Source organism: Caenorhabditis briggsae (assembly GCF_000004555.2).
Source record: "Caenorhabditis briggsae complete genome, chrX, whole genome shotgun sequence".
Classification (NCBI taxonomy): domain Eukaryota; kingdom Metazoa; phylum Nematoda; class Chromadorea; order Rhabditida; family Rhabditidae; genus Caenorhabditis; species Caenorhabditis briggsae.
Genome location: NC_013491.2, coordinates 9,210,710 through 9,222,804, shown reverse-complemented (window position 1 = coordinate 9,222,804; position 12,095 = coordinate 9,210,710). Strand labels below are relative to the sequence as shown.

Sequence of the window (12,095 nt, the reverse complement as noted above, 5' to 3'; positions counted from 1 at the left end):
CCTCTAATCTTTCCCAAATCTGAAATGCCAAGCGGCTCTCGAGAAGTGAGCAACACGAGAAAAGTATTTGGACGACAACGGGGAGGGCCTGCAACACCGCAGAAAAAAGATATCGGGACACACCAAAAAAGACGTCCTGATAAATGGTGAAGAATTTTACCTCGGGGAATGATTTTGTACTCGGGACCACAGAGAGCAAAATAAAAAAAGCGAGGAGAACGATGGATGCTCGTTTCTTGCAGAATTTTTTTTATTCAAGATTAATGATTTTTTTTGAAAAGATTTGTGGGAATGGGTAAATGTACCATTGCATAAATTGGTCCAGGGAGTAGAGATCAAAAAAACAAAACACTAAAATAACTTGGTGATTGAATATGTTTCCGGTCAAAATGTAGCAATTTTCATTTTGAAAAAAAATAGCGAAGCGAAATTTATTTCAGGATGACAAAATGTTGAGATTGTGGAAATTGAATTTTGTTTGATTTTGAAGAAGTAGGGAAATGAAAGGAACAAGGAAAGAATCCACTTGAGAAATAATTTTTTAGACGAAAAAGAATGTGACTAATATGAGAACGATGTAGGACACCACGAGAAGCCAATTGAAGATCTAAAAATTGGACATTTTCATAATTAGAAAAATAGAAATATTTCAACTCACCGTCACAGCAATAAAACGTGGATGTAAAACGGTGTCATAATGTTTTCCGTTTTCGCCCGACCTGGATATATACCAAGACTCAAGAGAGGCTGAAATGATTAGACACGCCAAGCAGATGACATAGAGGATGAGCAGCTGAAAATAATGCGTTTGATATGTTAATTGCTAGATGAGAAAGATATTGAATACGGGAAAATGTGAACTCTACGTGAAAATGTCTAATTTTTAAAATTTCCAGTTGCAGTAGCAATTAGTAAGATGTACGAAAAACTGATTTTCAATTGATTTTAGGAAATTCCGATTATTTTCAGGAGACTGAAGCTTAGCTGTCAAATTTCTGAACACTACAAAATTTTTCATAGCTGTAGAACCTGTAGAACCAGCCTAAAAACATTGCATTCACAAATATCGTAAACACTCTAATATATAGCCTCTCCTAATCGAACACCACCGTCTAATAGAACATTCTCTGAGCTGGGTTTTGAAAAATAGAAGGCCACCCTTCCATTGAACGCCCTCTCCAATTGAACGCCACCCCTAATAGAATGCTACCTCTGAAAATAAATTACGATCCTCTAGATTATCAATTTGTTGTTTGTATAGAGGGTTTCTTCCTGTTTTTCCCACTTTCCGCCTGTTCTTTGACTATTCAACTGTTTTTCTTCTTCCGGCACTATCCTAAATTCAATTATCTATGTTTTCGGTAAATTTTAAAAGAATTCTGAGAATCATCCGAAACTCCGGGAAATATTTTTCCGCACACAAAATGGGGTCGAATAATAGAGCGCCGCCACCCTCTAATAGAACGTTCTTCCGGCTATGCAAAAAATAGAACGGCATGGTATTAAATTAGAGTTTTTATGGTATCTTTATATTGGAAGTTGTTTTATTCAGTTATTTGCCGACTTCTGAACGACATCCGTTTTTCACGCTGTCAGTACGAAAATTGGTCAAAAAATTGGCATATTTCAGACATCTACAATTAGCTGAGAAACGAGGCGCTTCAAAAAACTCTATCAATGTTTGAAATCGAGGTCTGTTTAACACCCTCCAAGTAATTTCTAATAGATTGAAAACTTGACAGCCGAGCTCCAGACTCCTTAAAAAGGTCAAAAAGGTCGAAAATCTACCAAAAAATATACAGTTGTAGATCTTATTGACCGGGACTGTAATTTATTAAATTCACCTTCATTTTTCCAATAGTTCCAACAACATCTTTGTCGAAGAGGTTTGACAGGAATACCATTACAGCAAAAATCCAAGTGAAAAACAATATTGCCAAAACTAGAGTTTGCCATCCAAATCCCTGAAAACGGTTTTTAATGAAAACTATAAATTTTGAATTTAAAAATTAGCTATAACTATAACTCACATTATAAACAAACTGAAAATAGAGATTAGTATCCCTCCAGATGAAAGAGCACGCAAAAAGAGCAGCGAATCCGAACAAGACTTGGATGAAATTGATGAAGCCGTGCAGCGTCCGCAAAAATTCGAAATTCATTTTTCCTGATTCCTGAAAAAGTACAGTGGTAATCATAAAATCAACGAAGATAATGAGAAAATCGGACGGGGCAAAAAGAATGAATGACGGTCTCAAACTCTCTAAGTCGTGTCTCCTTCGGGTAAATACCATTGCAAATATTAACCCCGGTTGGTGGGAGATGATGGTGGCACAAACGCACGCAAACAAGACTTTCACTACTCGGAATAGAGGTAAGAAAAAAATTGAAAAAAAAAGAAAAAGAAGAGGAATCGCACTTTCTGATCTGTATGCCTGTATGCCAGTCACACAACTTGAGTGTCTACACCAATTTGCAGTTTGACAGCGTTCCGAGATAGTTTTTGCTATGGCTAATACATATTTTCTGCATAGGTTTGGGAAAATTCTAGGCGTGCTTGTTTTTGAGTACTGATAACGCACAGTTTTTATTGACACGCATGACGAAATAGATTGTTGGAGCCCAAGGAGAACCGTAAAGTTGTAGTGCACAACGAAACTTTATGAACTGATTGGAATTTGGACGAAAATTTCTTTTGAAACTTTTCGGAATCAGAAATTTTGGATTGCGAAATTTAAAGTGAAAAAAAATTTTGAAAACTGTAATTTATATAAACTCTAAGCAATAAACACAAACTGATAACGTATTGCTAACACTTTTAACCTTTACTATGAAATTTGCAAAAACGTTGCGATATATACTAACTATTGGAAGGACTCAATTGAAAACTGATGATGGCATCTGGATAATGCAAACAAAAACGAAAATGAGAAAGAGGTAGGTAAAACAAACACTGGAGGAAAATTTTAAGGGATGAAGATAGAAACAGCTCAACATGTGACCTGAAATAGGAAAATGAAATGGAAAAAAATCAAAAGATATGTAAACCTAGGAAATTGACGGAACTGTTCTGAAAAATTGCTCGATATTTATTGAAAAAAATAAGAATGACGTTCTCAACAATGACCGTGAACATTTACAGAGCAAACAAAACAAGACAAGACGTTCTGAAAACATTGATAGAAACGACACGAGTTACAGGTATTGAAAATTGGCTGATTGGTTTCAAAATGTTAAAAATATTGGATGAAACAGCTGGTCAAACTGTGCCGATAAGAATAAATAGGGAGCAAGGGAGATAAAACCAATAATGGCTGGATTTTTTGACGTTTCTCTTCTTTTTAAATATTTATTAATAAAGTTCAATACTATCAACTCCACTACGGCAGCCACAAAACACGACTGAGTCACAGTTCTGATGAGCTCAGTATGTGTCCAAAAAAGAAAATTAGAAAAACTGTTTGCTATGGGTTAGCAAATAGATCTGAAAAAACGGGTGGTTGGGCAGGGGAAGGACGGAAGAATGAGTCACAAAAGATCAGGTAAAAATGGTATGGAAAAAAGTGATTGTTGTTGGGAAACAGAGTTCTAGTGGCATTTTTCGAATTTGTTGCGCGCTGAACGGAAAATTGTTTATTTGCATTTCAGTAGCTTCTAGAAAATAATAAATGACGTGTAGGAGAAATTTGAAGAAAATAGAAAATAGTTTTGAGGGAAGAAACAGTAACCCTGATCATTGAAAAGAAAAAATTCAAGTGAATAAACGCAAGAAGATGATTTTCAGAGTATTTAGTTAATTAGTTTTCATGTAAACTGTTCTTCCTATATTGGGGTTTTCTGAAGAAAAAAACATTTCAATTTGTTTAATTTTGTATTTTACCCCTCTTTTTTATTTGGCAATTCTTGAATTTTAATAATTCAAATATGTTATTCCAGAAATTGCAAAAAGTTCAAGAATTCGACAAATTTCAAAATAATTGGGTAAACGTTTTTTTTTTAAGTTCTTGAAAAATGTTTCATAGTTTGAAACATAACTCTTTTCTTCTTTTGAAATTCAATTTTGAAATCCGATTCCTTATATTTCATAAGCACTTCAAATTTCAAATTTATTAGTTGGGCCAGAGCTGACCAAAACAAGTTTAAGGTTTCGAAAAAATTCCAAAAAAAATAACCGAACGAAAAAGACATTCAATGCTGGATTGAAATTCCGGATTGATATTAGAACTATTTCCGAAAAAAACGCGAGATTTTTTTGATTTGTGATCCAAAAAGTTTTCCCCAATATTTTTCCCCAAAAATTTCTTGCCCACCATTTCAGTTTAGGACCAATTTCAATTTTTTGATTTTTGAAATACACATTTTTCTCAATTCAACTTTTTTCGTTTTCATCATTCCATTAATTTTCATATATCTCTTGATAATTTTTTTTCTCGATTGAAATATCATTACGACGTCTTCCTTTAGCATCCAATAATAAATTTTCTCCAAAACCTGTTCTGCTTCATTTTTCCGAAGCGAATTTTCGTAATCCATGATTGCCAAAAAGAAGAAGTCGAGAATTCTCCAATCGTTTTCTATCTTCTGTTGTTCTCGACTTGTCCGCCAAGCCTTCGGGCAGGCTAATCAACGCAAAAACAGTTTTCTCTCTTTTCTCGACCGTTGATAAGGTGTCTCTTTCGTTTTCATCTGTCCAGTCGAAATAACCGGCGCCGTATCCAGTTGCAACACGTTTCTAACAAAAGAAACGCCTCATGAAGCCGACGGCTTATAAATGTAGGTCAGCATTAGCCGATCCCGCCTTTTCTCTTCCATCAGTAGCTCTAGTGTGAGACGAAAACGCAGTGTGCTTATCCGATCGGTATAATGAAGTATTTCATCGTATTAGCTTGTCTTCTTGTCGCCGCCGAGGCTTACACAAAATCGGGCAACCCATTCAAAACCAAGAAATACAAGTGTGTCGAGGTTTCCGATGATGAAGAAATTCAAATTGTTCCAAAGAAGGTAATTCTTTTTCAATTTAAATGAATTCTTCGAGTTTTTGTTTCAAGAAGTCTGCCTCTTCCAAATACCCATGGAAGGCCGAGGAGGAGAAGGTGAACCGTAGAAATGAAAATTCCCGATCCACAGAGAGCATCGAAATGCCAATGGCTAGAAAAGTGAGCTCTTTTTTTCTTGACTTCGCCTTTCAAAATTTTTTTTTCTCTAGGTATTGACCAAGAAAATTATCTCCACCACCCCACCAACTATCTCTGATGTGCAAAGAGATGCCAAAGGAAGACCACTGATCCTCTCTCCAGAGCACTGCAAACAGGTAAACATTTTTTCAAACATTGATGAAATAGCATCCTCTCCAGCAGAATACAATTTATCAATACATACCCCGGTTTACAGGTTGAACACTATTCCAAGATGTACGGAGTGAAGGATGTTTTGGGATGGGTACAAAACAACTGCTCATTTGCCAAGATGTACGTTCCAGGAGCTACTTGTGAGGAGATCAACATTCTTGTTGCCTCTTGCTACAAGAAGAGAAATTAATAAGAAATTGAGACGAAAAACCAAGTGTCACAACTAATAATTGTATTAAACTCTAATTGAAGATCTTAAACTTGTGAAATCATGAACAATATGTATGTGCAATGATAAAAACACATTTAATGAATATATTTTCTTTTTTTATGTCCTTCGAAAGCCAGCTAGCATCAGACTGCCCGATTTCCATTGTTTCGATTCCGATTTTCGATGACCGCGCATGCGTCTTGCTTTTTTGATTTCCTCCACTGACGATGGTCGTCGCGAATGTCTGTAAGTAGATTACCGATACGATGAATCGAATTATCTCCCAACTGGTAACCTTAATTCTGAACTATCAATCATGGAATCCTATGCCGAGACAAAAAAATGACGACGAGAAAAGATAAAGTGTCAGACTGACTAATGTCTTTGAAACTTGCACTTTTCTCTCCTGGCTGTCTCTCCTCCATCATCATTTCTTCGGACGTATCACTTCATCACCCGAGATCCGCAGTTTTTCATTTTTCTAAGCGCAAAAAGTGATGGAAGTGTAATCTCTCCCGTCACTACTACGGGTGGGTGTTCATAAAACAAAATGCGTTGTCAGAAGATGATGTATTAGTTGAGAATTTTTTCAAACTGGGCATTGGCTTTACCTGGGTTTTACGTGCAGTAGCTCTTTTCCGTGAAGAGATACTATAGAAGTGCGAGGTGCTGATGATGAACTGGAACTTCCAGGTTGGATGAAAATTTGAGGAGACTGGGCAGATGATGGAGCTTGTGATGAGGCCATGGATAACCTAAAAGGAAGATTCAGAATTCATGAGTTTCCAAACTCTTTTCCAGACCTCGCCACATTTAACAACAATTCTCCGGTTGTGGTTATACCTTCGTGACCACCGGTTGCCACGACATGCTTACTCATTGCATATCTCTGTTGGCGTTCGTATTCTTCATTCTGTTCCGCTATAATCTCCATTGTTCTTCGTAGAGCGGCGTTCTTACCACCCGCTGATCCGGTTACCATCCAAGTATCTGATCCGGAGTTTGGCCTGGAAAAAAAAAATTATGTGACAAAAATAGTGGAAAAGTATGAACAGGAAAAACAGACGAGACTCAATTTTGGAAAGTGAATCAGAAAATTAATCTTTCAAATTTTCAAAACCCATCTTGTAACCCGAGATTTAGATTACAATTTCAGGATAAATTGAAAGTAGCATATTCAAACATTTCTAAAAATTTTACATCCCACTTTTTAGGTTCAGCGGAGTTAGATGAGTTTCAGTACCAGAAATCACGTTTTTAGTGCAAAGACAGCAGTTTTTGAATACGGTTATCTCAATATCTCCGACGTTTTTTACACGATATTTGATGCGTTTCAAATAGAATTGAAAGAAATTTAATATTTCAGGCAATTTCTTAAAAATTGTTTTTTTCAATTTTCGAGTTTTTCCACTTTGATGGAAAAGTGTCCCCATACTTGGAAATGAGGCTTGACTAACGTTGTTTTAAAATATATTTTTTGACAACTAAAATCGATTTGATAGGATTGTTTGAGTACTGCAAAGTGACATCAAAAACGAGTTTTATAATTTCAATTTTAGTTAGACAAAGAATATTACACTTGAAATAAGCTATGATGCGTTCGACTTGTAAAACGTATCAGGTCTTCAAAGTCATCTATTAAAAACCTCACCTCAACGTTGAAACCCAATAAGCTAAGAATACCATCAGCGGAATGGAAACTATGACAATTGGTATAATCGCAACATTCATAAATTCTGTCATACTGTCGAACCGAGGATACCTAAAAACTTACAACGATAAAACTGATAAAAACTGCCAACAACTCACTTTTCATAAGCTATGATGTGCCATCCAAGTCGATTTGCAATTTCCTGGTGGTGTTTTTGAAGAATGTCTAGAAAGTATGAGTTTTTTGACCGTTTCAACGTTTACGCACCAGACAAAACTTGTCTCGGGAGGAATGGTCGTTGTTGCCGTAGGTTGGGATTCGAAAAATGAGGTAGTAGTACAAAAAATTTGATTTGTATCGTCAGTGATTCTCGTCGTGGAAATCCTTCGAGTATGACAATTTGCTCGGGACCAAAAATCAGCCTGAAAAAAGTGCACTTGATTTATCGGTACTCATTCGACAACTAACGAGCTTCTGAGATTGCAAGCAGTTGCATTCTGACAATATTTTGTCACCACTTTTGCCATGGTTCGACGAAATGGAGAAATGAGATCTGGCAGTGGCGAATCAACGCAATAGGCTACCCGTACACCAGCCGTCCAGTCAAACATGTCGAGTTCTGAAAATTAAAAGCTACCTGAATTCTTAAAATGTACCGGAAAACCTTTAACAGAAGGCCCCTGTACTGTTAAGTTTTAGCTCAAGTATCTCAGTTCCTATGCAAGATATCAAAAAATGTGTCAACTGACGGAAAAATTTTTTTATGATGAACAATTTATCAGTTGACTACTGTTTTATATCTTTGACAGGAGCCAAGAAAATTGGTTCCAAATTAAAAGTTCATAGGGCATTATAGGCTTTACAGTCACAAATAATTTGAAAGTCCTTCGTTGGTTTTATCTTTCAAAATTACAAAAAATTCTCATGAAATTTTTCAATTCGAATCGTGAAAAACTAATAAAAAACATCTCACATCCTATAAATCTCAGCATTATCACATCTGAACATATGTCTTCCATGTGATCCACACATGTTGCAAAATGAGAAATTTTCAAAGAAAATGAAAATAAATTACAAACCGACTCGAGACGGGTCCTCGATATGTGAAGTATAAGTTAATACATTGGGAAAGGAAAAAAAGATGAACAGGAGACTAGCTGACACCGACGAACATTGCATCTCCTTTGGGAATGAGTGAGAGTCTGGCCGTCCTGCAACAAAAATAGGTGCTGATTGTTACAATTTTCATGTGGACATGTGGCAGATGGCTAGTCAATAAACATTGGCTTAATAACAAAAAGAGTGATTAGGTTAAGTTTCAAAAAACTAGTTTGCAAAATTTAGAAGAAAAATACTGGAGCAAACGGCAACACAAAAGAATTTGATTTCGTTTTTCGACCGGAAACTTAAAGAGTTGATAACATGTGTTTTGAGTTAAAAGGGGAGGGCCGTGCAAAGTGGGCGCCACCGCTGTCGGGATAAAGGGGAGCCATTTGAAAATCAGAGGGATAAAATGACCCAAGTACGAAAGGATAAGATAGAATGAAGTTGTCGGTAATAAATACGCCGACAAGCCTAATAATTCAAAAACGACATCAGTTTTTGTTCGATTTTCGAGTTTGGTGCTGCCGTTGCGAAATGAAGATGAAGCCGCGTTTTTGAAGAACACAGCTGCTTGCGTCTTGCATCGGCACATATGCTCACAGCCTCTCTGTAGGTTTGAGAAAATGAGAAGCGTGTGTATATTAGTTGGAGGATTTTTGAAACGCGATCTCCCTCGACGTTTTGTCGGTTTTTTTTTTCACATCCTGACAATGAATTGAGCTTCTTGTCAGTTTATGAGTGTTTTTTTTCATCAGGTTTAAAGTTGTAATGAGCAATAACTGTGAAAGTGAAGGGTCTTATGAGCGACATATTTTATTGCTTCTTGCAGTAATTTTAAAGATTGTTGGAGGTAATTGGGCAAGAGGGGCACTCTAATTTTTTGGGGCTTGCACGAAACACAAAATTGGAGTTTAAAAAGTTAAATACGGGGTTACCATATTGTTCTCACAAATTTTGCTGAAACAGAAACGTGTCTTTATATATAAAACATTATGTGAATTTTTTCAAACTAGTTTTTATGCATTGATACATATAACAGTTATTGAAACATGGGACCATTCTAAAATAAAATATGGTCATTTGGATCGGACTCACTTGAAAAAGACGTTTCCAGATTTCGAACCAGCGTGCAAAATAACACTAAAAATGTTTGTTTGTTATTTGAATATCCTGGACCCAAGGCAAGTTTCAGGCCAAAAAAAGCCAAAATATGAACCTTGACCATTCGCAAAGTTGTTTTTCGATGTAGTTCACATTCTAACGAAATTTAATTCAAAAAAAAACACCTGAGAAAAAGGTAAGTCGTCTTCCAACTCCGAAAACCGGAAAATCGTTCAGAAAAATATTGTATAGTAAATTTTTATGCAACCATTCCTCTCCCGCAAAATGAATCAGCTTTAATTTTTTTTACTTCTGATTTACTGAGAGACTTGTAATGTCGGATTTTTAATTCAAAGTCTGAATTTTTGTTTCTTTGAGAATATAGTATAATATAGACCCCAGTCTACACAATTGAGCTGAGGTACAAAGACAGAACGAGAATTGAGAATGAAAAAAATCGATGTAACTATCAACACCTGTCGACAATCCGCCGGGTCTCTGTTTGGACAGTACCAGTTGGGACCGGTCCAAATGATCATATTTTATATTAAACGTGTCTTAAAATTGAATACTTATAATATCAAATTTCAAAAACAAATTAGAATGACTATTTACAGTGAACAATTGGCTTGAAGTTTGTCCAGTGAACGTGTCTTAATTATGTTTCCCTTTCTCCAAAACTCTTTGTTGATTTCGAACAGGTTTTCCGCGCTTTTGTTATGGGAGATTTCGAATATAAAATTTTTTCGAAATGTTCTACAAAGGCCATAGCGCATACCTATCGGCACTCCGACAAAGTTCCGAAAAGGCCATAGCATGTACCTGTCGGCACTCCGACAAAGAGGACCGTCGTCGGATGTAGCGGAAAAAACACAAAAAGAAGAGACGGAGAGAGGAAAGAGAGCAGTTGTGGTAGAAAGAGGCGTGGTTTGCTGGGCCGGCACTATATAAGGAGCGTTGATTCACACATTCTTCATTCATTCTCAATAATGCCTTGAGGGCGGCGATCTGCTCCCATGGTGTTATGAGAATGGTTTCACAAGTATCCGTGTGTAGGATGCTAACTTTGATTTTTCTCAATATCTAATGTATTTTCGTCTGACTTCGGTTTTGCAAAAAGGTGAGTTCACTATGTGCAATTGATTTATCGAATATCAGGAGTACTTTCCAGTAATTTTTTCAAAATTAGTATAAAAATTAACATATTCAGTTGAAAAAAACGTAATATCCTTTGTTCGAAGTCAAGAAAACCTTTAATACAGCAAGAATTTGTTATTCCAATTTTAAATTTATCATCATCGAAAAACATTTTGATTTTTGCTCAAAGTTGGGCTCAATTTTTCAGACAGCAAAAACAAAAAAAAATGCATCATTTTATATCGCTTGTGTTTTTTTCAAATATTTGTTTCAGACGTTGTGCAACTTTAACAAGATCTGATCAATTCCAAGATGACAGTTTCGAATGTCATTGATCAGATCGGAGAGGCCAAACAACGTAATCGGGAGCTTCAATTAGAATTTGAGAAGTGGAGAAGTGGTTAGTTCCCCTGTTATGACACAAATAAATGTTTCAAGGAAAAGTTTCAGGAACCATCAAACTCTCATGCAACTGCGATTCAGTGGACGCCAGAGAGAAATATCCCACAATTTTCATTGCAGAATGCAGAGGTAAAACGGCTTTTAAATACTCGAAATATTACTTTAATTTCAGACCTGTCCGAAAGATTCGTCCGAGAAGTTGATCAATTGAAGAACCCCCTGCTCAGTGCCTATAACTTTTACCGGGTACAATCTGCGCGTAGGAGAGAAGGTAAGCTTTCTTAAATTTGGATGCTGAAATGAAAAAAAAAACATCTAGCTAAAGCTGAACTTTTCAGTGGAATGGAAGCAATTGTCGGAAGCGGAGGAGAGAGTTTGGATGAAAAAGTTCAATCAATGGGGTTCGAATTTTGATTGAAATACTCTTAATTATTTTTATGATTTTATTCTCTAAGTTCTCGAATAAAAAGCTTATCGAAAAAAATTTTCAAATCGATACAAAAACTGGTATCACCAAATGCTTAGTTAGAATTGTTGGAAAGAGATAATTTGATAAAACATGTATCAATGCATGAAACTTAGTTTGAATTTTTATAATGCTAATCTAAGCAAAATACCTAGAAAAAATGTTTTGTCTTGCCACCTTTGAAGGCTAGGAAAATGGAAAAACTGTCGAAATTTTCAAGATGAACTATGTGAACCGTTACGTCAAAATAGAACACCTGTCATCCCCTCCTTTAAAGTTTCTGAACGACACCTCACTTTCTACTCGGATTTCATATTCGAATCATGCGCTCAAAGAAGAGCAGTCTAGACAATAGTTTTCCCTGGTTTTGAAATCGCAGACAATTTATAAAAATTTTTTGCATATTTCCAAATCAGACATTATTAGAGTTAGGAGTTTATCTCAACGTTAAATCGCTACTTGTTGTATTTCTCCAGATGTCTGAAGACGGTGTAATACAGTCAGTTACAATTTTTTCATACTAGAAGTTATTTTATTGTCAGGTTCTTAAAAAAACAAAAAACTCACAGATAAAGGTTTTTTTCGAAATTCTTAAGCGCATAGTTCTTTTTTCGGAAACACTGCGAGCACAACTGATAATAAATAAATTGATCTGTTCGCTTTTATAGACTTTCA

General features: G+C 35.9%; 4 protein-coding genes across 4 annotated transcripts; 2 read left to right on the top strand and 2 right to left on the bottom strand.

Annotated features, from left to right (window-relative positions):
• Positions 1-541: 541 nt before the first annotated feature.
• On the bottom strand, positions 542-2,162 carry CBG14345 (the record flags this gene model as incomplete). Its single annotated transcript, XM_002644422.1, has 4 exons — positions 542-607; positions 659-793; positions 1,845-1,964; positions 2,031-2,162. The coding sequence occupies 4 exons, from the start codon at positions 2,160-2,162 to the stop codon at positions 542-544; spliced, it is 453 nt and encodes a 150-aa protein (XP_002644468.1).
• A 2,701-nt stretch (positions 2,163-4,863) lies between these two features.
• Positions 4,864-5,538, top strand: CBG14344 (the record flags this gene model as incomplete). Its single annotated transcript, XM_002644421.1, has 4 exons — positions 4,864-5,001; positions 5,049-5,156; positions 5,207-5,311; positions 5,392-5,538. 4 exons carry the CDS (start codon positions 4,864-4,866, stop codon positions 5,536-5,538), a joined length of 498 nt encoding a protein of 165 aa, XP_002644467.1.
• A 138-nt stretch (positions 5,539-5,676) lies between these two features.
• Positions 5,677-8,389, bottom strand: CBG14343 (the record flags this gene model as incomplete). Its single annotated transcript, XM_002644420.2, has 8 exons — positions 5,677-5,803; positions 6,171-6,314; positions 6,363-6,566; positions 7,211-7,321; positions 7,369-7,435; positions 7,478-7,632; positions 7,679-7,829; positions 8,290-8,389. 8 exons carry the CDS (start codon positions 8,387-8,389, stop codon positions 5,677-5,679), a joined length of 1,059 nt encoding a protein of 352 aa, XP_002644466.2.
• Positions 8,390-10,864: 2,475 nt separating this feature from the next.
• On the top strand, positions 10,865-11,368 carry CBG14342 (the record flags this gene model as incomplete). Its single annotated transcript, XM_045239547.1, has 4 exons — positions 10,865-10,952; positions 11,003-11,083; positions 11,127-11,225; positions 11,274-11,368. 4 exons carry the CDS (start codon positions 10,865-10,867, stop codon positions 11,366-11,368), a joined length of 363 nt encoding a protein of 120 aa, XP_045095398.1.
• Positions 11,369-12,095: the final 727 nt, after the last annotated feature.